Source organism: Mauremys reevesii, linkage group 4 (assembly GCF_016161935.1).
Source record: "Mauremys reevesii isolate NIE-2019 linkage group 4, ASM1616193v1, whole genome shotgun sequence".
In the NCBI taxonomy this organism is placed as follows: Eukaryota; Metazoa; Chordata; order Testudines; family Geoemydidae; genus Mauremys; species Mauremys reevesii.
In genome coordinates, this window is record NC_052626.1 from 69,538,389 (window position 1) to 69,565,173 (window position 26,785).

General features: G+C 39.4%; 1 protein-coding gene across 18 annotated transcripts in view; it reads right to left on the minus strand.

Annotated features, from left to right (window-relative positions):
- Nucleotides 1–26,785, minus strand: part of GPHN (gephyrin) — a 572,379-nt gene that overhangs the window by 160,793 nt on the left and 384,801 nt on the right. For 13 of the 18 annotated variants that reach the window (XR_005597335.1, XM_039533323.1, XM_039533324.1 and 10 more), the window contains 3 exons: nucleotides 23,030–23,302; nucleotides 21,538–21,645; nucleotides 6,708–6,842 (listed from right to left, as the gene is read on the minus strand). Coding sequence is in view for 17 of the 18 variants with exons in the window: in XM_039533323.1 (XP_039389257.1) it covers nucleotides 6,708–6,842; nucleotides 21,538–21,645; nucleotides 23,030–23,302 (516 nt within the window). In the remaining variant the exon portion in view is untranslated. Of the gene's footprint in view, nucleotides 1–6,707; nucleotides 6,843–21,537; nucleotides 21,646–23,029; nucleotides 23,303–24,687; nucleotides 25,264–26,785 lie in introns of those variants that run through there. The other 5 variants (XM_039533330.1, XM_039533329.1, XM_039533326.1 and 2 more) reach the window with 2 other exon arrangements.

Sequence of the window (26,785 nt, forward strand, 5' to 3'; positions counted from 1 at the left end):
GGGGATAGTGGGTTGGGGGTTCCTCAGGGAGGGGAGACCCAAATTGGTGGGGTACTGCCAGGAGGCAGCACCCCAGTTAAAGGGGCACCAGGGTACAGGGAGGGACACGAGGCCAGAGGACAGGCGGATCACCGGCCTGCAGAGGGCACTCTGGAGCTGGAATGAGCTAATTCCTGGAACAGACCAGCAGCAGGCGCTGCAGGAGTGAGTCCACGTGTCTACAGTCCTCTTCTCCCACCTACTACAGAGACATTACGGACATTACTACAGTCCTCTTCTCCCATCTACTACAGAGAGTGTTAATGGTTTAATCTACTAGAAAGCAAGGTGACAATACATTTGTGAAGAGGAGCCTATGACAAATAAAACTGTCAAAATTAATTCTTAGTCATACTTCCCTTCTTCCCATAACCTATCTTGGACACAGTAGGATGGTCAGTGAATGTAATAAGAAATACCCAAGGAAGAAGGGATTATATTATTTTGCCATTTCAAGGAATTTAAGACCTAAGGAAGTATCCTAAGATGCAGTGAAATCCAGTTAGTATAGTAATGCCCTATAAACTTGTGAGGGGAAAAATAAGTTGCTGCCTTGCACACTTCAAATCTGAATGACTATGCTCTTACTGCCCAGAAAGTGGAGGCTCCTCTGGAGAAGTGGCATGACTGACTGAGCTGCAACTGAAATAAATTCTCTGGCCCATATGGCCCATTGTGGCAGCTTTGCCTTTGTGAACACAACTGTGTGGCTGTCTCAAACTCTTGTGAAAGAGGTACATAAAATTTCAGAACACATGTAAACATCTAACATCCAACAAATGTTGGTTTTTGTCCTGGGAGAAAACCAAATTAAGACAATGGATGGAAAAAAAATGAGCTAACTGATACGAAATTCTGTATTTACCATTGGGATGAAACCCTGTTGGACGAGTTTGGGGGACAGGAAGCCCTGAGTGTCTGAGAGAGGGCCAGGACCAACCCCCAAGGGCAGCTCTATGTTTTTTGCTGCCCCAAGCACGGCAGTCAGGCAGCCTTCGGTGGTGTTTCTATGGGAGGTCTGCCGCGGTCATGTGGATTCGGCAGTGATTCTGCGGGAGGTCCGCCGGTCCCTCACAGCGACCGGCAGGCCGCCCCCTGCGGCTTGCTGCCTCAGGCACGCGCTTCCTGCGCTGGTGCCTGGAGCCGCCCCTGCCAACCCCGAATTCCTGATGGAAGGGAAGGGGGTAAAAACAGGGAAACACCCAGGGGGCTGTGAATGGTGCAAGGACCTGTGCATTGCAGTGGAGCTGTAGGGCCATCCACCCCCCCATGCAATGTAATTTCAGGGGGGGGAAGGGAGATGAATGAACCCCACATGGCAAACTCTGGAACTGACCCAAAAGAGGGGAAAAGACTCCCACATAGAGCCCCCCCATTAGAGGAAGAAGAGAACACAGAGGGGCGACCCTGGCAGTTGGAGAAGGGGGGGAGGTGTGTGACAGGGTGCTGGGCAAAGGGTTGCTGATTCAAACCTCTGTCATGCCAGCTCCCATTTAGGGGGATAGATCAGAGCTGGCTGGAGATAACCTGGCCCTAATTGGGGGGGGCAGAGACAGCTGCCACCTAATTAGCCTGGGGCTGTATTAAAGCCTCAGGAGAAGAAAGCCGGGAAAGAGCAGAAAGAAAGGGAAAAGGCAGGGAGTGGAAGCAGGGAGGTAGCTCTTCCCTCTCTCCATCCTGCAGATGGTGAAGGGCCAACTGTATGTGGTGAAATGGTGGTGGGAACAAGCCTATGAATAACCTACACCTGTGGTTACTAACCCCAGGGTCTCAGAGTGACTTTGTGGACATAGCAGAGACAGGAGCCAACGGGGGGGTACCGCACTCTGCTGCACATACATATCTGAATTTTTTTTTACACTGGAAATATGGTCTCTCTACCTTTATTCAGGGAATATAAACTTTAACTATCATTAAAAGTGATAAGTGATAAGGAAAATGAAGTTCTTATTAAGCCTACTAAGAACCAATAAGAAAGTTACAGAACCGTCTAGAAACCTTGAGAGGAAGGGGAATGGGTAGCCACCAGTAATGGGAGAGGATGATGTAGTCAGTTGGCAGAATCAATTGTCCTTAGATACTAAAGAGAGGGGAATGGGTGGAGCTGTGAACTGTGTAAAGACTGGATTATGTGGAATCTAAAAACTTCTGTAAGATTAATAGGGCATGATAGTGGGGCTCCATCCAAACCTGGCTTCCTCATCTTATCTTTCAAAGTGGTGAATTCACTGGTTTGTTCTTTCTTGTTATACCTAGTAAAAGTGAAAGTCGCTGCTGACTACTCCAAACAGGAGTGAACATATTACCTAACATCAGCATACAAATATATCTGAGTCAAGGTCCTAAAGATGAAGGACAGGGTAAGCAACAAGAAAAGAAGGGAGTGAAGTAAAGAAAACAGATAATTTTTAAAAAAATAAAATGTAAAAATTGTCAAGAGAAAAGCAAGATAGCAAAAATGTGCTCATCTCAAAAAGTGCAGAAAACTGGTTTCTTTGGATTCTTAATGATTACACATGCCATTGAATGAAACTTTGTTTATTGAAGTGCAAGAGCAAAAAAATTATGAATTTGATGATCCCATAAGTAAGATGTTGTTGATATCATTGCTGTTTCTGGAATGTATTCATGATGATAATTTAAAACCCCTGTCCCTAGTCTTCTTGCAGCTCTTCAACATCTACTTTGTGACTCTGACACACAAAAATGGCAAAAAATGAAATACTGATTCTGTCATTAGAAAAAATGAAAGGGAAAGATTTGAACTTGAAAAGAAAAGTTGTGATTTTCTTTACTGGTAACAGCATAGAACTGTGTGCTCCAAAATTAGCAGCTTAAGGACATAATTTAAGCATTTGCCCTGGATATGCTCTTTGAGATAGTAGATGGCAAATTAAAATCTGTGAGATGCTGCAGATGAAGAAAACGGAGGAAAAACTAAAGAAAAAATGAACATTGACATTTAATTCAAGGTGATTGGTTAAACAAAAGAAATTACTCAATAAAGGCTACAAGCAGTCTCATAGGGGAAAATGCGTTCCTACTTAATGGTATTGCTTCTTTATATGAAAAGGATATTGCATCTAAATTGGCCAAAATGCCATCCAAGAATATAGAGATTATTATGATAAGGAGATCTTGTGATTTGCTCAGCCAGTGAAAGTGATATGGAAAATTTGAGAGAACTGCTTAGGTATTATCATCCTATACTTTTAAGATATGGATATTCAGAACACAATTTAAACCTCTTGAAGTAAGAAGTAATACTTAACACAGGCTTAAAGCACACTCTGAAAAAGTTAAAAAATTATTCTGCACCCTAATGAGGTTCCTGGTTGGCTGATTGAAAAAAGAGGATTGATACCTCAGTTTGCCAATGTTTTTTTGGTGAAACTCTTAGAAATGTTGTCTCCACATCTGCAACCAACTACCATAAATATGTTGACATTTGCACTGAGCCCAAAGAGGGCTTTGTTCAAAACACAGTTTGCATTTTACACAAGGGATTCTATAGAGATGCACCAAAACCTTATCAGAGCAACTAAAGGAGCTTTTTGGGGCCTTGACTGATTACAGGCTGATGACCCTACTCCTGCAGTCTCAGTGAAAATCCAGCTTCATAAACAACCAAGAACTAGATTAACACAGGGACAAAATTTAGGGATAATTTAGGGAAGCAATAGAACTTTTGATGACTGATTCTAAATACATATGTGGAGCTCATTAGTCTATAGTTAGTGCTGTGTTAGTGGCAAAATTTCAGAAAATGTGGGAGAAACTGCAAAAACTGAGAAAATTAATGTTTAAAATATTTTGACTTTTAAAATGTCTGACCACATGCTATACATGCATATATAATATATACATTTTTTCAAAATAAGCTTATGAGAGGTTATACACTTTTCCTTACCCACCTAACCAACCAAGACTATCAACAACCCTACCCCATAATCCTAACATACCTTTCATAACCCATCCCTTCTGAATCTGCATGTATATTAATCCAGCATAGTTGTTACTATAATTGCTGAAGCTTGGTCCTTGACTGAGAGGGTCACATGATCTTTTGCTAAACCAGCAGATTCAGTTAAGAGTTACTGAGGTTGTGGTACATAGGACAAAAATACACTTTTAATGGATATAATAAGATAGACTGGAGTTTGTAGCTCATAAAGAAATCTTTTGTCCCGTACCCTTGAGGAAATAGTTTTCTATGTTAATATGTTGATGGGAGTTGTGATTTATGTGTATAATTATGTGGATTGTGAGCTGCCTTCTGCTAAGGCTTCTCTATTTTACACTACAATCCCTGTATGTGTGTGTTTAAGATTCTCCATAATCTAACGTGAACTTCAAAAACAGGAATATGAAATTATACATATGTTAAACACTTGCAGATTAAAATAAACAGATTCTAACAAATCAATTGCATGTTACAGATTAGAATTTATAGTTAACCCCATTACCTGGGTGAGTCAAGAGCTCTGATATCAGCTCCAGCGAAATTTGCATGCATGTTGTATGATTAGAAATCCAGGTTCCAAAGGAAAAAATAATGAAAATTGTAGAGATACCAAGAAACATGAGTATTCCCTAAGGAACGGGCAAGAACCGTATACTCTATTATATTTGGTAGCTATCCGTTTCTTGAAAATTTAGCAGGATTTAAAAGATGACAAAACATTTATATGGATAACAAGAATAACCTTAATTTTTACGGTAAGGAATAAAAAAAAACCCAAGAGCTTTCTATGGGAAATAAGATATCAAGTTTTTAATCCAACCTCTAAATATTGGGGATTAAGAAAGTTTTCCAGTGTGCAAATTATTCCCAAACTGTCTATTGCTGGGTTTTCCTGAACCTTCCTCTGAAGCAGCTTGTACTGGCTACTGCTGGAAGTACAATACTGGAATAATTGGACAAGTGGTCTGATCTGGCACAGCAATTCTATCTAGAAGGTGCTCAGTGATTTAGCCTGTCTTGAAAATACAGTTGAGTTTCCGGTAAGAAATGACAATTAAACATGGGCTAAATTACGTTTACAAAATGGTGGTCCTTGTATAGTGGGGACTTATTCCAACCAACTTCATATGGAAAAACTTCAATCTCACCATGTGCTTCGCGTTTCCCTCTAGCTTCCTTGTATAACCCCATATCTCATGAAGACTGTCCAATAGTGTGGATTCTGTTTCAGAGTTGGCACACTGTGCTCCTTCCATTTGCCATATATTGCTTTAACTACTTCAATTTCATTGGGAGTCTCTCTATAGTATAATGAATATTGTTTAGGCCTTTTATTGGCCTCCTGTGCTTTTTTTGTGTGTGGCCACTCCTGCTTCAAAATCTTTTCAAAAGGCACAAACTCTGGGTATTGGGCCCACAGTTTCCCTCTCCTGGCTTGTGCATTCCACCTCAGTCCTGGGTATTCCTATTTAATACCCTTCCAGACTGTATTTTAATGAGACCATCCTGTAAGTGACAGTTTATTTTGGAAAGCAAATGCAAGAAACAAAATCAAGCAAAGCTGAAGGTTTCACTGAATCTTGTTTTGAAAGCAATGAACTGCTTAGTGAAGTCCACCACATGCTTGCACCAAAATTCTATTATAGTCAAAGCATGCAGTTCATAAAACTGTCAAAAATGTTAAACTGAGACAGCTCCATGGGTGGCTACAGGTTAATCTAAATTGCTGACAGAAAAGAAATGAGATAGCAAGAAAAATGAATAGTCAGACATCTGCAATCATTTTAGCAAGCAGAATAATCTCTAAGGATCACGATCAATTAGATGAGAAGGAATGCTGTTTGTCATTTGCTACAAGTCTTTTAACATGTTAGTATAACATACATCAAAAAGAGAACTTTGTGATATGAACAACACTAGCTGAACACAAATAGAGAACTCTCCAGCAGAAAGTAATCATGATCATTACTGGTCTTGCAACTAGTTCATTTCCTTAGCTTCCAATTTACTGTCTTTAAGGTCTGATATAAAACATATATAAACGGAGTTCACCTTAATAAATTAAACCAGCATGGAATAATCTGCAAGAATTGAATAACAATCTCAAAAGGTTGGCATTAAAACTTTCTTTCTAGTCAATTTAGAGTTGTTTTCAAATATCAGGCAGCAAGTATCCAAGTTAAAGCAAAACAAGTTGGCTCCAACAAGCAAAACAAGTTGGCTTCATCAGTATTATATTGAGGCAAAGAGCTGCCCCAGCCCAGGTTATAAATATGCACACATCCTTTTAGTGAAAGTACTCTATTAGTTTAATCCTGTTATTCAGTGGCAGAGTTATCTGCAGTATTCAGCAAACAGAGAATTTCAAAGGATTAACATTCTCATACTCATAATCAATATTGCAATAGATAACAGAAGACAAGTGCTTTCATATATGTAATATGCTTCACTGTTGGCAAATAGGAGCTGCAGCAATGGTTCAATACAGGAGCCACAAAATTATACAAGACCTTTCGTAACCTATTGCTAGCCCCACACTGTAATTTGTGTAACAATACACATAGGAATGTACTACACTATTTTTCATTCATTTGTCATTGTCAACAGCATAATCTTGCATGCGATCCTACCTTCACCAGCGGAAGGGAACTATCAATCAGATTATACATCTGAACACTGGGAGATGGCAAGGCACTGCACTTACTTTTGGTGTTGGGCAGGATGCAGTGGAGAGACGAGAGGTGGCCTGGGCACGAGGAGATTCTGAAGGAGTAGTGCTGAGAGAGGCTGTGTCTCGTGGGAGCACCTGAACACCACGAGAAATGATGGAGTCTGGAATCTGAACAGGACAAGAGATGCAGTTAACAGTCCAAAATATATTGTACTTAAAAATTATTCAAAATCTTGCATCTGAATCCAAAACTACTTAAAATACCCCATGTCTCTCTGCCCAGCCTTCTTCAGAATTCTGTTCTGGTGGCAAGAATTGCACCTTTGTAGTTCCAAAACAATCTATCAGCAAATATAAGGTCAGACTCTAACCACAGATGCATGGAACATACCACAATTTGTCTTGAAAAATTCAGGACTGAATTCTGATACACCACAATATAAACAAACAAACAATTCAACGGGGGAGGGGACTAAAAGGGTCAGGGGACTGGCAGCAAGACATGCAACTTTTTGCCTCTAGAACTAAGGTTCAAATCCAACACAAGCCAATAATGACCAAAAGATTACCACCACACAACGGTTCTTTCATGGCCTGTCTAAAGGAGTTAAGACTCCCAATCCAGTTCCTAGTGGACTGTTGTCCCAATCACAAAACCAGTACCACACGAAGCATTAATTGATCCTCCTATTGACAATCTAAGAACAGAGGTCAAGAACTGAATACATATTCCTTTTTATTCCATGTAGTGAAGTTTTTGTTTCTTCTAAAAAAAAAATTAAGTGAATTTGGTGTTGATGAAGGGTGCTGAGTTTATAGCTCTGGAACTTGAAGTATTATATTTATCCAGAGAGAAAACAGAGCAAGGGCAGCAGCACAACAAACTTTATCTTTACCAACCCATTGCTGTGCCTTGGTCTTTTGTTTTCCATATGTCATTTGTTTTCAAATACTCTGGCCTGCCATTTATGAACTGCAATTTAAGGGCCAGATCCTTAGCTGGTGTAAATCAGTGTAGCTCCTTTGAAATAAATGGGACTATGATGATTTATACCAGTTTATGAGCAAACCTAACTATTTAATTACGCATGCTGGGTTATGAAAGTAAATCTAGCCTTTAGTTTTCTCTTTCTAGCTCTTTTGTTCAGTTTTCTATCCAATCCCAAGGACAAGTGGAAACACAGTGAATTTAAGAAACAGATTTTCTTGCTTCTAAAATAGTAAGTTTCAGAAAGCTTCTATCTTCCTATCACTGTAATACTTAGATCCAATCAACCAGAGATACAAAATTGTCTATTATAATTGGACTGCCTGTTCAAATTATTCATTCATTTTTTCATGTTTTTATAGTCTTGTAAGACATATAAAACATGACTTTTGAGTTCCAAAAGTCAGAGAAGTGAGTTCTAAGAGCTGTGAGGGCTGGTTCTACAATATATTCTGTAATATATTTTCCCTATACCGTATAATGTTTTCCCTACAACCGTCTTCAAAGTCGCACTCCATTATTTTAATCTCCTCCTTTTTCTGAGACAACTTGGCTATTTGGCCAAATTGCCCTTATTTAGTGGTATTTATTCCCCAATCACAACTGACAGTATGGTGTAGAGTTGATCATGGAACACCAGCTACAATACATTAGAGCTTTAGAATAATATTTTTTAAATTTCGCTCCTCAATGAGAGTTTCACAGTCTAATCAATACAGTATCCTATTTTCAATTTCCAAAAGAATAATCATCAGTTTCCACTAGCCAGAGTACAAGACCTAAGACTAGCCAAAGGCCAACATGAAAGATGTTTCGGTGGTGGGCACAAGTGAGAACAAGGGGCAAAGCCTTGGTGAGAAGCCAGATCTCTACCTTCAGGTGCTGTGAAAGAGGTGGGCTTGTCAGGGTGCTGCAATCTGGATCCTATTCAGGCATCTTTTTAATGAGCTTCTGGCTACTAGGGGCTGCAGGGCAACCAATGAATACCCCCTTCACAAGAGTTCTTGACATAAAGGGCATCTGAATTTGGAGGAGAAGTGGAAGCAGAGCAGAGAAAGAAGCAGGTAGACTGGGGACAAGAAGCGGCCTGGCCAGGGTATTCTTACTGTACTGGTGACTTTGCATCTGAAATGGAATATAGGGCCCACTGAAATGGGGGTGCAATTTGAGTAGCCTTGATGCCTGTCCTAGCCTCAACAATGGACCTTAATAGGAAAGGCATAAGCTGCCTCCTCTTAGTCCCTGTGCTGGTACATACCCCACAGCAGGAATGAATTTAGCCCTAGGTGTCTGATAACTATGAAGCTTCCCTTTCCACTCCCACCCTCCACTGATGGAAAGTAGAAGGATCTCTCTTTTCCTCACCGTGTTCTTGACAGTCTTCTTGACTATCACAATGGTAGGGAGTTCTTCATGAATGTGTTCCTCCTCTCCTTTCCTGCCTTCTGCAAAGGAATAGTTTTCTCCTACTCTGCCCTTCCACCAGCCACCTTGCGGTTGCAAGGATGAGTTGTTTATGGATATCTCCTCCACTCCTGGTATCCTGGATGTTAGGTATATGGGTTTGTATGTTTGAAGTGATGGCCCCCCAGCTGGCCAGGTTCCTTCTTTGTATCCTCTAATGATTAGCTTGAGTGCCTGTCTTTTCTGTTGCTCACAACTTTCCCAGTCAGCAGGGTGATATGGAGATAATTCTGGCCCGTTTCACTGCTGAACACAGGATTATGAATTGGTGACACTGACTGCAGCTGAGTTAATTTCATTCTGCTGGCATTTGTGAAAGCTATGAGCAGCTAAAGATGCATTGGAACCCTCTGTCTACAGATTGAGAAAGATATTAATGCATCTGTTCACATTCAGAAGATTATTGTCACAGCCCATATGGCAAGATACCTAACTAAAATACCTAATAAAACAGATTCTCTGGAAATTAATGTCTGAGGACCCACTGGTTGGGGAAAGAAATAAATGAAGTAGTGGGTTTTTCAAACCCTGAATTAGGATGAGGGCCAGTGGGCCCAGGAACTACCTTTCATTATCCTAAAAACCTTTTCTTAGACCTTCTTATGTCTATAACACATGCTTTTTGGAAATACATTTTATTCTTATTAAAAATCAGATTGTCATAAATGTGCAAATAGTATATACAGCAACCATATGGACATTAAGGTGATAAGTATCAGTCATCATGGATTTGTCAAAAACAAATCATGTCAAATCAACCTGATAGCTTTCTTTGATAGGGTAACAACCCTTTTGGATAGGAGGGAAGTGGTAGATGTGATAGATCTTGACTTTACTAAAAGCTTTTGATACTGTCTCGCATGACCTTCTCATAAACACACTAGGGAAATGCAATCTAGATGAAGCTACTGTAAGGTGGGTGCAAAACTGGTTGGAAAACCGTTCCCAGAGAGTTATCAGTGGTTCACAAACATTCTGGAAGGGCATAACGAGTGGGGTCCCACAGGGATCAGTTCTGGGTCCAGTTCTGTTCAATATCTTCATCAATGATTTAGATAATGGCATAGAGAGTACACTTATGAAGTGTGCGGACGATACCAAGCTGGGAGGGGTTGCAAGTGCTTTGGAGAATAGGATCAAAATTCAAAATGATCTGGACAAACTGGAGATATGGTCGAAGTAAATAGGATGAAATTCAATAAGAACAAATGCAAAGTACTCCACTTAGAAAGAAACAATCAGTTGCACACGTACAAAATGGGAAATGACTGCCTAGGAAAGAGAACTGCAGAAAGGGATCTGGAGGTCATAGTGGACCACAAGCTAAGCATGAATCAACAGTGTAACACTGTTGCAAAAAAAGTGAACATAATTCTGGGACGTATTAGCAGGAGTGTTATAAGCAAGACACGAGAAGTAATTCTTCCGCTCTACTCTGCGTTGATTAGGCCTCAAATGGAGTATTGTGTCCAGTTCTGGGTGCCACATTTCAGGAAAGATGTGGACAAATTGTAGAAAGCCCAGAAAAGAGCAAGAAAATGATTAAAGGTCTAGAAAACATGACCTATGATGGAAATTGAAAAAATCAGGTTTGTTTAGTTTAGAAAAGAGAAGACGAGAGGGGATGTGATAACCGTTTTCAAATACATAAAAGGTTGTTACAAGGAGGAGGGAGAAAATTTTTTCTTGTTAACCTCTGAGGATAGGACAAGAAGCAATCGGCTTAAATTGCAGCAAGGGAGGTTTAGGTTGGACATTAGGAATAACTTCCTGTCAAGGTGGTTAAACACTGGAATAAATTGCCTAGGGAGGTTATGGAATCTCCATCATTGGAGGTTTTTAAGAGCAGCTTAGACAAACACCTGTCAGGAATGGTCTACATAATACTTAGTCCTGCCATGAGTGCAGGGGACTGGACTAGATGACCTCTTGAGGTCTCTTCCAGTTCTATGATTCTATGATTATTGAACTGATGGCCCCAAAAGTTAGAGATACACCACCTCTCTGATAGTGATACAATCTTGATAAATCAGACACATGGGATCAAAAAGTAACCAATAATTTGTTGAGGCAATGTATTGACTACAGTGGGAACAAAACACTACACAGTGTAATTACATGGAAGAAGACTGAAATGCTAAGAAAAACATTCTTAGGGATGCTTCAGAGGAATGAAAATAAACAGTTTAATAAAAATGAATGGAAAACAAAAAAGTATTAAATTGATGACTTAGAATCAAATGAAATATTAACACAATCATGCAAACTTTATTCAAATGAATAATCCTTACTCACAAGTGTAGTTTACTAAAGTCACTCCCCAAGAGGGCTTTCAGGGTCAGGCCCTAAAATTACAACTATCTTTTCTTTATAATCCCACTTGTGACCCTTCTATCACTAATTTTATCAAAACAAAATCTCTCCACCTGAAATTTCTGATGTGTGAACTCTTGCCAAAGGAGAATTTGGGGGAAAGTTTGAGATTAATTAAGAAACTCATTTGTGAAATATGAGAGTCTGAAAAATAAAGGTAATCCAATTTTACATGTGAAATATAATGGGAAGATGTAAAATAGCAGCTACTAAAGCTATACATTGTAAAAATCAGAAAGTCTGGATAACTTGCATCCAAGAGTTTTAAAAGAGTTGGCTTCAGAGCGCGCTGATTTTCAATAAGTCTTAGAACACTGGGGAAGTCCCAGAATACTGGAAAAAAGCTAATGTTGTGCCAATTTTAAAAAAGGGTAAATGGGATGACCCAGGTAGTTATAGTCCTGTCAGCCTGACATTGATCCCAGACAAGATAATGGAACAACTGGCACAGGATTTGATTAATAAAGAATTAAAGGAGAGTAACATAATTAATGCCAATCAACATGGGTTTATAGAAAACAGATCTTGTCAATCTAATGATATTTTGTTTTCCTGTGATTCCAGATTGGGCTGATATAGGTAGAAGTGTTGATGTAATATACTTGGACTTCTGAAAGACATTTGACTTGGTACCACATGACATTTTGATTAAAAAACTAGAAAGTATGGCTGTTGATTAATCACAGTTAACTCACACAATTAACTCACAAAAATTAAATACGATTAAAAATATTAATTGCGATTAATCACACTGTTAAGCAATAGAATACCAATTGAAATTTATGAAATATTTATGGATTTTTTTCTACATTTAAAATATATTAATTTATATTACAACACAGAATACAAAGTGTACAGTGCTCACCTTATATTATTTTTTATTACAAATATTTGCACTTTAAAAATGATAAATAAAATAAATAGTATTTTTCAATTCACCCCATACAAGTACTGTAGTTCAATCTCTTTATCATAAAAGTGTAACTTACAAATGTAGATTTTTGTTTGTTACATAACTGCACTCAAAAACAAAACAATGTAAAACTAGAGCTTACACGTCCATTCAGTCCTACTTCTTGTTCAGCCAATTGTTAAGACAAACAAGTTTGTTTACATTTACAGGAGATACTGCTGACTGCTTCTTATTTACAATGTCACCTGAAAGTGAGAACAGGCATTCACATGGCACTTTTGGAGCTGGCGTTGCAAGGTATTTACGTGCCAGATATGCTAATCTACATAATTCTACATAAGTTCAACTTCCATTATAAAGAGATTGCACTACAGTACTTGTATTAGGTGAATTAAAATATACTATTTCTTTTGTTTTTTAACAGTTAAATATTTGTAATAAAAATAAATATAAAGTGAGCATTGTACACTTTTGTATTCTGTGTTGTAATTGAAATCAATATATTTGAAAATGTAGAAAACACTCACAAATATTTAAATAAATGGTATTCTATTATTAACAATGCGATTAATTGCGCTTAATTTTTTTAATCATGATTAATTTTTTCAATCACTTGACAGCCCTAGTATAAATTGTTTGGTATTCATTTAAATATTGATATATAGGGTATAAGAGTGTGTTTTTAAAGGGTCTTTGTTTTAAATTCTCCAGAGAGGTGTGCAATTATTATTTAATATTATACTGAATATTGATTAAGTGGAATAATGGAATCCAAACAGGGTTGTGACAGTCTTATGAATATTCCCCTCTGGTTCAAAACTCAGTCTCAAAGAAACCTTAAGAGGGAAGGTTAGAGTCTGGGATGAGTCTCGATAGGGACTGAAAGGCTGCCATAAGGAATTTAATATAAGGAGATAAGGACTTTCCGTCTCTGCATAAATCTTGTCAGTTTCTACAAAGAAAAAAAATCAGACACAGAGCCCCCCCTTCTTTTTATATCCATCCCCCATCACTCTTTCCTCCTTTGCCTCAGTCACAGACATTGGGGCTGCTTCCCAGGTTTTTTCTCTAACCCCTGCACCTGCTTCAGTGACTCCATCCCCTTCCATCTCTTGAGTTCCCTCACCCCACTCTGACTCCTACCTTTACCCTTCTCAACTTTTCATTCTCCTCAGGGTTCTTCCCCTTACAACATAAAACATACCTGGTCTCTTCCATCTTAAAAAAGTCCAGCCTTTACCCCTTATTTCCCATAAATTATTGTTTCATCCCCTTTCACCACTTAGTCTCTAAGCTACTAAGACAATACTCCTTGCATGCTTTTCTATTTCAACTGCCTACATTGGCTCTCCCTTTTCCATAGCACCAAACATGAACTTCTTGTTCTAACTTTTCTAACTCTTGATAATCTAGTTCTGTCTACTTGTTCAACTTTTTATCTTATCACAAGGTAAATTCACATCTTTTCTCTGCCAGTGATATCAGCCATGATAGCCCATTTCTCTGAAAAGCACTTTCACGCTTTCTCCATGCTGCCTCTCACAAGTGGGAAAAGCTCCCAGAAAAATCTGAAGAAACATCACCTTATCCTTAAAACTCACCTGTTCCATGGTGCATACAGTAAACTGCAATCTGAAAATACTTAGCGAGGTGGCAAGTTGTGATTATTGACTTGATTAGTTAAGACTTGTGCACAGAGGAGCAGTGGCACAGGAGCCAGAAAACAGAGCTGAAAACAGAGTTTGATTGGAAGTTTAGGGGAGGGGCTATGCATTGGTCTGCTTTTGGTTTTTGCATTTGTAGGTTTTTTTTGTTTTTTTGACAGGCGCTTAGGAGGGAAGGCCATGACAGCTGCAGAAGTATAAATGGTAGGGTCCTGAAGAAGGGAAGAGACAATGAAGATGACTGGATGTGGCACCTGTGGGATGTACATTATTCTGGAGAGGGTACCGGAAGTGCCACTTGACAGATCTGATGGAAGAGAAGATTTGAGGTATGTAGATGCAGCTAGAAACTAGAGCAGTGGTCCCCAACCTTTTCATCTGGCAGGTGCCAGACAAAGGACCGTGGCGGCGGTTGAGCATCCACCGAAATGCCGCCGAATTTCTGCGGCGTTTCAGCGGCGATGCCTCTCGATGACACCACTTGCCGCCAACAAGTGACATCATCGAGAGGTGTTGCCGCCAAAATGCTGCAGAAATTTGGTGGCATTTCGGCGGATGCTCCACCGCCGGCCAGGACGTGGGCGCATTTAGATGTCCCTGCGGGCGCTCGGGGACCCCTGAACTAGAGTTTCAAAGGGGAGTGGAGCAGATGATGGAGGGAAGGAGATAGAAGGCTAAAAGGAAAACTCAAGACTTGCAGATGCAAGCTGGACCAGAGGACTCTGAGAGCAGACTGCTGGATTAGGAAAGTGGCCAGTGGAAGCGTGTGACTATGAGAACAAGGCAAAGGAAAAGACTGGCTAGCGAAGGAGAAATAGAGTTAAGGAGCAGGTTTGCTGAGTTGGAAAAGGAAGGGGAAAGGAAGACAGTACCAGAACATGAGAGAGCAAAAAAGAAGAGAAGAGCAGCTAGTCTTACAAGAAGAGAGGAAGAGCCAATGGAGATAGCCAGAGTTTGGAGCCCCAGGAGGATAGAAGATGAATTGCAAAGATTGCAAATGACAACAGAAAAAAAGACTTGCAGCCAGAAAGAACAGAAGGGGGAAGGCTGGAAAATTGTACCAACAGGAAGGGGTAGGTTTACACTACTGGAGACTCCCTACTAGGAAGAACAGACAGGCCTGTCACCAGAACTTATCTGGATCACAGAAGGGTATGCTGTCTGCTAGGATCTAAGATACAGGATGTGGACCGGAAGCTGAAGAGGATCCTAATGGGAACAGGTAAGAATCCACTGATTGTCCTTCATATAGGAACAAAAGATACTGCTTGATTCCTGCTGGAATGCATCAAGGAAGACTACACCACGTTGGGGAAGATGCTTAAAGAAATGCTCTTCAGGTGATCTTCAGCGGGATTCTACCTGTCTGTAGAGGAGAGTGAATGTGAGATAAGATTATGATGATCAACAGATGGCTCAGGCTATGGTGTAAGTGAAAGCTTTGGGATAATCAACTGCTGGGAGGCATTCATGGACAGAGAACTGTTCTTTTGTGATGGACTCCACCTGAGTAGGGAGGGAAATAGACATCTGGGATGGGAGATGGCCCATCTGATTAAAAGAGCTTTAAACATGGAAGTTGGGGGAGATGGCTGGGAGATGCTCATGTAATCTTCCCATCTGATTCTAATACAGAGCAGGAGAAAAATCAAATAGGAGAGGATACAGTAATGGAGAAAGGAACAATAGAAGGTAGTAGAAAGAACAACATGAGGAAAGAAAGTGTGAGTACCACTTACAGTAACTGTCAGTTAGGCAATACTGGCAGTAAAATGTACCTGAAGTAAGGAATCTGGGCAAAGCCAAGCAGAAACAACTAAGATGTCTGTACACCAATGCAGGGAGCCTGAGTACCAAAATGGATGAACTAGAATTACTGGTGCAGGAAGTAAAACTAGGTATTGAAGGGATAATAGAAACATAGTGGAATAGTTGTCATGACAGGAATATAGATATTGAAGGATATGTGCTGTCCAAGAAAGACAGAAATAGAGGTAAAGGTGGTGGAGTAGCATTGTATATTAACGATGAGGTAGAGTATAAGGAAATTAGAAGCGATAGAACGGATAAAATAGAATCTTGGTCAACATCACATGGGGAAAGAAAGGTAACAGAGGCTGCACTGCGACACTGTGTGGGGGCTGCTACAGACTTCCAAGATTTGATTTGGATATGGATAGTGACATCTTTATTATTTTTAATGAAAAATATTGGAAATTTTGTGATTATGGGAGACTTTAATATGCCAGATATTGATTGGAGAACAAGTACTACTAATAATGGTAGGGCCCAGATATTTCTGGATGTGGTAGCTCATAAATTTCTTCACCAAATAGCCCTGAAATGAACAAGAGGTGATACCATTTTAGATTTAGTTTTGGTAAGTACCAGGGACCTCATAGAATAACTGGCCGTAGAGGACAATTTTGGTTTAAGTGATCATGAGTTAATTCAGTTTAAACTAAATGGAAAGATGAACAAAAATAGATCTGCAACTAGAGCCCTTGATTTCAAAAGGGAAAACTTAAAAAATATTAAAGGAATTAGTTAGAGAAGTGGACTAGAACTCAAGATCTGAATGTGGAGGTGGCTTGGAATTACTTTAAGTCAAAGTTGCAGAAGCTATCTCAAACCTGCATCCCAAACAATGGGGAAAAATTGTAGGAAAGGGTTGCAGGCCAAATTAGATGAACAAGTATCTCAAAACAGGTTATTAAGAGAAAACAGAAAGCCTGCAAGGAATGGAAGAAGGGATGGATCAGCAAGGAAAGCTACCTCTTGCAGGTCAGAAAGTGTAGAGAAAAAGTGAGAACTGCCAAAAGCCAAGCAGAGCTGGACCTTGCAGAGGAAATGAAAACCAACAGTAAATGTTTCTTTAGCCATATAAATAAAAAAAAACAAAGAAAGAAGAAGTGGAACTGCTAAATACTAAGGATGGGTTGGAGATTAAAGATAATCTAAGCATGGCCCAACACATAAACAAATATTTTGCCTCACTTTTTCATAAGAGTAATGAGAAACTTGGGGGCTGTGGCAGGGTGGCTAATGGGAAAAGGGATATGGAAGTAGAAATTACCACATCTGAGGTGGAAGAGAAACTCAAAGAAGCTTAATGGGACCAAATTGGGGGGCTTGGATAACCTCCATCTAAGAATATTAAAAAACTTGGCACATGAAATTACAAACCAAATAGCAAGGATTTTTAATTAATCCATAAACTCAGAGGTCATACCCTATGATTGGAGAATTGCAAATATAGTACCTATATTTAAGAAAGGGAGGAAAAAGGGATCTGGGAAACAACAGGTCGGTTAGTTTGACCTTAATTGTCTGCAACGTCTTAGAACAAGTATTAAAGAGAGAAAGTATTTAAGGACATAGAGGTAAACAGTAATTTGGATAAAATACAAATGGTTTCATAAAAGGTAGACTGTGCCAGACCAACTTGATCTCTTTATTTGATAAGTGAGTTTCTAGACAAAAGGAATGCAGTAGATCTAATCAACTTGGATTTCAGTAAGGCATTTGAAACAATTCCACATCAGAAATTATTAAATTGGAAAAGATGGGGATTAATATGACACTTGAAAGGTAGCTCAGGACCCTGGTTAAAGGGGAGACTACAACGGGTTGTACTGAAAGATGAACTGTCAGGCTGGAGGAAGGTTACTAGTGGAGTTCCTCAGGGACTGGGATTGGTCTTGGGACCATTCTTATTTAACATTTTCATTCATGACCTTGGCACAAAAAATGAGAGTATGCTAATGCAATTTGCAGATGACACAAAGTTGGGAGGTATTGCCAATACGGAAGAGGGCTGGAATATCATACAAGAAGATTTGGATGACCTGGAAAACTGGAATAATAAAAATGGGATGAAATTTAATAGTGCAAAGTCAGGGACTAAAAAGAAGAATTTTTGGTATAAGCTGGGGGCACATCAGTTGGAAGCAACAGAGGAGGAGAAAGACTTGGTGAATTGGTCAGTCACAGGATGACTATGAGCTGCAAACGTGATGCAGCCATGAAAAAGGCCTAATGTGATCCTATGATGCATCAGGCGAGGTATTTCCAGTAGGGAAGTGTTATTACCATTACTCGACTCACTACTGAGACCTCATTTGGAATACTGTGTGCAATTCTGGTCTCCCATGTTTAAAAAAGATGAATTTAAACTGGAACAGGCGCAGAAGAGGGATACTATGATTGCTCCCTAAATACATCAGAGGGAGAACACCAGGGAGGGAGAGCAGTTATTTAAGTTAACGGCCAATGTTGGCACAAGAACAAATGGATACAAACTGGCCATCAATAAATTTAGGCTTGAAATCAGATGAACCACCCGAGAAGTGAAGTTCTGGAACAGCCTTCTATGGGGAATAGTGAGGGCAAGAAACCTAACATGTTTCAAGACTGGGTTTGATAAATTTATGGCAGGGATGGTAAAATGAGATTGCCTACAATGGCACATGGCCCATCTGCAACAGCTGTTAGCAAATATCTCCAACAGCTGGAGATGGGATACTAGTTGGGGAAGGCTCTCAGTTACAACAGAGAATTATTTCATAAGTGGCTGGCTGGTAGGTCTTGCACACATGCTTAGGGTCTAACTGACCACCTATGTGGTGTCGGGAAGGAATTCTCCCCCAACTGAAATTGGCAGAGACCGTGGGAGGTTTTTGCTTTCCTCAGCAGTGTTGGGTATGGGTCACATGCTGGTTTGAGCTACAGTAAATGGTGGATTCTCTGTAACTTGAAGTCTTTAAATCAAGATGTGAAGATTTCAGTAATTCAGACAGAGGTTGTGGGTCTATTAGAGGAGGGGGTGGGTGAGGTTCAGCGGCTTGCAATGCGTAGGAGGTCAGCCTAGATGATCATGATGGTCCCTTCTGCCCTTAAAGTCTATGAATCTATGAGTCTACGTGCTATTATTTTTGTTACTCTGTCTCCTCCAACTTGACCCACATGTTTGTCTCATCTACCTGCTTTGCCTTGTTTTTAGAGTACAAACTCATTGCGGCTTATATGTTTGCACAGCACCTAGTACAATAGAATTCTGATCTGGTTAGTCTCTAGGCACTACTGCAACATAATGTTAAATAATATTAAATTATTAATTATTATTTACATGATATCCAAATAGTGCTAGATACTTTACAGATGTAGAATAAGGCTCCTGTCTTGAAAAACATAATTAACTGAAAACATTCCAACTAAATACAGCCAAAGGAGTAGGGGAAGGAAGCAAACAATTGACAAAGGGATACAGAGGGGAAGAAGGAATATATGGAGGGTCAGAAATTAAATACTTGAGTACAAAGACATGAGGCAGGCATAGAAAAAACACTTGGATAAGGGAATGTCTGTGGTGTAGAAAATGAAACAGCAGTGGTGTGGGTGAGTAGAAAATGAGATGCTGATCAGTGGGAAGGATTTTAAATGGTGGTGGGGGTTGGCAACAAGCTTATTGAAGAAGAAATGTTTAGAGGGAAGGGGAAGGGAAACAAATTCAACTGGAATGGTGGGCAGAGCAAAAATTAATTATGGAAGAGTAGAACAATTGAAATGAAGGGGCTGTGAACTGATTAACTGGGGAGTGGTTCTCCCCTTGGCCAGGGGAGAACTCCTACCCCTTTCCCTTATCCTCTTTCTCTCTCATTCCTTTCCTTTCCATCCATCCAGCTCACTATCCATCATTTTACTACGCACATTTATTCTGATTCTGAAGGACATCTAACACCACCTTTTCTGGAAGTGGTTTTATACCTATCTTCTTACAATTTCTCTTGTTAATTTTGAGATCAAAGAACCAAGTGATGACAAGAGAGGAAAAAAGGCAAAGGGAAAAGCTCCTTAGTCTCTTTCCTCCAAGAGGATCTGAAGAGAGATTGACAGTAGTAGCAAAGTGTTAGTCAAGTGTATAAACTGCTGATTGCAATTGTCATGATTGTCCAAAATGAATAAAAAGAGCAGAAGCATCTTGTAGACAGAAAAGACAAAAGGCATACACACTAAAAAAGTTCTTATAAACTAGCCAATTCGTATCCTGACCCACAAAGATCAAATTAAGGGGGGGGATGACGATATCATCACGAGAGTTTAAAACAAGCTAGCCAAAAACCCTGGAACTAAGTTTAGATGACAAATTGTTAGTGTATTGCTGAGAGAGGTTGAATTCATTATTTTAATAATAATGAAGAGTGTACACTGGGGATGATAATGATATAGATGCTTATTACAGTAGCATCAAGCAGAGTGTCAGTACCCATACAAGTTCATATATTGGACATGGATTCATCATCTGCTGTGTTAACTCCAAAAGAGTCCTTTCTTCATTTTATAAATTACATTTTTTAACATATCATGTCATGTCTGAAATACAGACAAATTAGACTATTTGATTAATGGTTTGGCTTATCATTTGTCTGAGGAGACACCAAAAAGTGAAAAATTAAGTGCAACACTGTGCAGTCTTTGCCAACAAGACTAATGTTATGATGTCCAGAGAATTTTTACCGATAATAAATGAGAAAACAGCTTGCTGTTTGATCAGATCAGCTAGTCCAAGTCTCTCCAAACCAATTGTTTTTCTTTGGGCTCACTAATCTCTGGCTATGAAATATGATAAATTATATTTTTCTGATGCCATCTTAGCTCAATCTTTTACCTTGGAATCTAGTCTGAATTTTTTTGGGGTAAGAAAAACAGCAAATTGTATTGCCAGACTCTTAAATATGGCCTTCCGATCTAAACTGTCAGAGCAGCTGTCTATCCTAAATGTGGACTTGTCATGTCACATCCTTCCTCACTTTTGCCTGTTGTTCATTGAAATTCAGCAATAGCTATAGTAAAAGTCCTTTTTATCCTGCATCCTCAATTTTTGCCCCTACATTCTGGGAAATCCTGACTCTAAACACAAAATATTAGAATTTAGTAGAATCTATAAATGATTAAAGCATAAACAAGCAAAATATGAATGGCTAATACAAATGACACACTAATTTAATACACTCACCAATGAAAAAAGTATTTAAAGAGGCAATGCAACTTGATGGGGAAAAAGCCACCAAGATTCCAAGACTCCAAAGCAATAATTTTAAGAGATAATTTTAATGAGGTTGGATAATTTATTAAATATATGAGATGATGAAACAGACACAGGTTTCATAGCAATGAACATCTTGGCATCCAAATGAGGATACTCATTGACACAACCCACAATATCTTAATCCTCAACTGAATATTTTGATATTTTGGCTATAGGATAGATCTTATTAAACTCTGTGTCCTTGATAGAATAGGCTCAGTGGCTTTTCATATATTTAATTTTTTTTTTAAAGAACCACTGTATGTCTGCTAGAATAAAACAAATAACATCTCCTCTTTACACGCTAGGAGAGGAGGCAGGCAGTATACTTGCAGATACTATTAATGCAAAAGCCTCTTGTAGGTGTGTCTTACCGGTTCTCCTGCACTGCCTGCTGCGTGATGGTAATAACAGATGAGACCCGGGATGGGCTGTTCACCTTTTGCCATGATAACAGCAGAACTGGTGTAGGATGGATGCTTCTAATGTACAATACATAACAGCTATGAATACAGTGACAGGAAAACATGAAACTATACAAGCAAAATGACTGAGAGGGAACAAGGGTGAATACAGGTGGGACACCGAAATGCCAAGTGCTTAGAAATTTATATGAGCACAATCAGTTTAGATCTCAGGTATTTTCTGCCCTTAAAAAATTGCACTAAATACTTAAGTCTTTGGCGATTTCAAAAGAACTATTTGACTTAATTAGACATTACATTTAAATTAATATTAACAAAAATTGCAACTTACAGTTGATAATTTACATCCCTTTTCGCTTTTAGTCCTGCAAACCTATATGTAATCAGGATTTTTTTATTTATGAGAAAATGATATTAGGTTGGAGGCATCATGGAAACATAATGGCTCAGTCCTGAACTTCATCTTTTGGGAGCAGGAATGCTGCTATTGTGTTTTAAATAAAAAGTGGTATACTGTCTTTTTGATTTACTTAAAATTAATTCCTTATCTGGATACACTTGTCAACAGCAACTGAAAAACAGCAGTTTAGCCAGTTGTAGGGTGGATGAACTTAAATAACCTTTCACAAGCATCTAGAAACATACAAAACTTAAATATGTATAAATTGAAGGCATGAAACAAAGGTAAAAGATACAGTGCTGCAACTAAAACAATACTATTGATTTGGAAAAAACAAAATTATAGAGAAAATAGTATTGTAACCATTTTTGACATATTGAAATAATAAATTCTTCCAAGTACTATTTTAACAAATTATTGTAAGTCATTTTTCTTTTATACTCCAAAATTTCTAATCCTAGTCTTGGTAACATTTGCCTAATCAAACTGGCTAAAATAATGAAATCTAAATAGTAATGAGACCTATTTGTCGCAGCAGAATTCCACATCACTATGCCCCCATAACATGGATGTATATGGGGGGGAATACCAGTAGCCTGGGTAGAATATTAGCTATTCTACAACCTTCTTGTCATATTTTTTTCCATTTTAGCTTCGGCAAAATCAATATTGTCCTTTTTAACAGAACTTTGTGATAGCAGGAAATGAAGTACCACCTACTGGAGGTAATACAGTCAGGCAGGGCAGGTGTTTTAAGTAAAAAAAAATAACAATTCTAGGACTTCAGAAAATGGTATTGTAAAGTCCACAAAAGCATTAAGATAAAAGCAGGGTATGTGTGGTACCTTACAAAGTTTGTGATAACTACCAAAACAGGGCTCGCATATTGTTGTGGAGCTGGATGGTACTGATTTTTAGGCTAAAATCCACCAGTTTGTAAAAACCAAAAAACAAACATGTTCCTAAAATGCAATTGGATGTTGGTGGAAAGTACCTGAGATAGAAACCTAAGTGCCCCTTATGCATATGGCTTAGACTCACCTTAGCTGCAATGGCTGCAGCAGTTATATGTGAAGAGGAACTGTCCTCTGTTGAGGCAACTCCACTATCCTTCTTCTCTTCCTCCTCTTCCTCGCACTGTACACCTTTGTCTTCTGTCTGTTTGTGTGGGCTGGTGGTTGGAGGAGGAGAAAGAGGAGGTGGCGGTGAAGGTAGGTCTTCAAGTTCGTCGTGTACCTCCTTTACTTTTACAATGGCATCCCGCAAAAGGTCAATGGCATGAGGTAGGGCTGGCAGTATAAACTGAAAACATTCCTATGTACAAGAAGAGAAATGACAATGAAGAGTTACCTACAGACGAAAATAGGGATTTGACTTCTCTTTCAGTAAGGAGTATTTGGGGTTTAGATCAGATTTTCCATCCGATCAAAAATTAACACCCAATTTCTGATGGGAGAAGAATCAAGTGAAAAATCTAATAGATTAATCAAAGGTGAAGTGGGCGCTATACAGTATTATTTTTCATAGGATCATACACAAGAACACTTTGTTGTGCAACAGTTAAAACTGCTAAAATTAACCAACCAATATTACAAACATAAAAATCTAGGATATCAACAGTTCAGTCATTGTACACACCATCCAGTAACCAATCCACAACAGTTTATAGAATGAACAATCATTAGCCAAACCACAGAACACATATCACAAATATAATATTTAAACAGAGATTAAAAACATAAACAATGTTTATTGTACCCCTATAGTGACTCTAGACTCAAACTGTCCCCATTTTGTTCCTTTCATACCTAGAGAAAGATTCTTCAAATCCTTATTCACACCATTAGGGGTTTCTATAATCATGCTTTCACATTAATTTTTATTCTTGGACTTTTCCTATGGGCTGGTAGAATGACAGACTATCATTAATGTCATCATAATTTTTTATAACTTAGGATAATTTTACAGTGACCATATAAAATCTTTCCTCTAAACCTCCCATTGTCCTATGTTTTTCTAAAAGATTGTAAGAAGTTTCCATCCCATGATTGGAGAAATTGAAAAACTGCAGAGACCCTGTAACTGTACTCCTTGTACCTGTAATACCAGTCATAAGTGTGATGCATTGCAACAACACATATACAAACAATACCTATGTATTTAGGAATATTTTAATAAAATTAAAACTATCTAGTTGTCTCAGATCCACAGGACTGGTGCTTTGGCCCAAGCTTTGGAACAGTCTCGAGGAGGAACCCTTTCAGCATTCCAGGCCCTCACTTGTCCTCCAGGCTCAGCCACATGGCTTCACTGCCTCCTTAGACTGGGCCTCCTGGGCTTCAGCACTCCTGCTTTACACCGTAAGCTCTGTTCAGCAAGTCCACCTGAGATAGACTCCTGGTACAGACTTGTATGCTCTTCGGGGATTAATGCACCTCAGCAAGCATTTGCAGTGACACTCAAAGAGCTTTGTCAAAACAGTACAGTTTCTTAGTCAACTGGAACATAGCATAGTAAGTCTTTAGGTTAGCACAGAGAACTGAAGGTTAAAGCATAGACCATTCTGGTTAGCCCAGCAAAGCTGTATAGAACCCCATTATTCAAGCTGTGTGTGTGTCTGCGGCCTGGTCTACACTAAGTTATGCAACTTCAGCTACATGAACAACGTAGCTGAAGTCGATGTACTTAGATCTACTTACCGTGCGGTAAGTCGATGGCTGACACTGTCCCATCGACTCTGTCTGTGCCTCTCGCCCTAGTGGACTACTGGAGTCGACAGGAGAATGCTTGGCGGTCGATTTATCGCCTCTAGACTAGACACGATAAATCGATCCTCACTGGATCGATTGCTGCCTGTTGATGTAGACAAGCCCTGAGGTTTGGTCTACACTACTTACTTACTTCAGTATAACTACATTGCTCAAGAGTGTGAAAAATTCACATTCCTGAGTGATATAGTAATACCGACTTTAACTGCCCTTGTAGACAGTGCTATGTCAGCAGAAGAGCTTCTCCTGCTGACACAGCTACTGCCTCTCACGGCGGTGGAGTTATTAAGCTGATGGGAGAGCTCTCTCCTGTCAGCTTAGAGCATCTTCACCAGATGCACTACAGTGGCACAGCTGCACCAATGCAGCTGTGCTGATACAAATCTGTAGTAAAGACCTGTCCTTAGTCTGACCTCCTTGGTCAGACTCCAAGTGAGAACCCTGACTCTTTCCAGCAGCTAACTCTTATTGCCTGCCTCACACCTCCTAGCCCTTTGTTTTCAAGCTGGGGAATGTTGCTCAACTTCCCTGCTGAGAAATGGGGAAATCTATATTCCTCTGGATCAATGGTTGCTAGGTGTCAGTGTTCTGATATTGTCTTCTCAAATGTTCCATTGATATGGGGACTAAGGGCCAGACAGCTAGATAACATCCATACCCATGTCTCTTAGAACATAAGAACATAAGAACATAAGAAAGGCCGTACCGGGTCAGACCAAAGGTCCATCTAGCCCAGTATCTGTCTACCGACAGTGGCCAATGCCAGGTGCCCCTGAGGGAGTGAACCTAACAGGCAATGATCAAGTGATCTCTCTCCTGCCATCCATCTCCATCCTCTGACGAATAGAGGCTAGGGACACCATTCTTACCCATCCTGGCTAATAGCCATTTATGGACTTAGCCACCATGAATTTATCCAGTCCCCTTTTAAACATTGTTATAGTCCTAGCCTTCACAACCTCCTCAGGTAAGGAGTTCCACAAGTTGACTGTGCGCTGCGTGAAGAAGAACTTCCTTTATTTGTTTTAAACCTGCTGCCTATTAATTTCATTTGGTGACCCCTAGTTCTTGTATTATGGGAATAAGTAAATAACTTTTCCTTATCCACTTTCTCAACATCACTCATGATTTTATATACCTCTATCATGTCCCCCCTTAGTCTCCTCTTTTCCAAACTGAAGAGTCCTAGCCTCTTTAATCTTTCCTCATATGGGACCCTCTCTAAACCCCTAATCATTTTAGTTGCTCTTTTCTGAACCTTTTCTAGTGCTAGAATATCTTTTTTGAGGTGAGGAGACCACATCTGTACACAGTATTCGAGATGTGGGCGTACCATGGATTTATATAAGGGCAATAATATATTCTCAGTCTTATTCTCTATCCCCTTTTTAATGATTCCTAACATCCTGTTTGCTTTTTTGACCGCCTCTGCACACTGCGTGGACATCTTCAGAGAACTATCCACGATAACTCCAAGATCTTTTTCCTGACTCGTTGTAGCTAAATTAGCCCCCATCATGTTGTATGTATAGTTGGGGTTATTTTTTCCAATGTGCATTACTTTACATTTATCCACATTAAATTTCATTTGCCATTTTGTTGCCCAATCACTTAGTTTTGTGAGATCTTTTTGAAGTTCTTCACAATCTGCTTTGGTCTTAACTACCTTGAGTAGTTTAGTATCATCTGCAAACTTTGCCACCTCGCTGTTTACCCCTTGCTCCAGATCATTTATGAATAAATTGAATAGGATTGGTCCCAGGACTGACCCTTGGGGAACACCACTAGTTACCCCTCTCCATTCTGAGAATTTACCATTAATTCCTACCCTTTGTTCCCTGTCCTTTAACCAGTTCTCAATCCATGAAAGGACCTTTCCTTTTATCCCATGACAGCTTAATTTACGTAAGAGCCTTTGGTGAGGGACCTTGTCAAAGGCTTTCTGGAAATCTAAGTACACTATATCCACCGGATCCCCCCTGTCCACATGTTTGTTGACCCCTTCAAAGAACTCTAATAGATTAGTAAG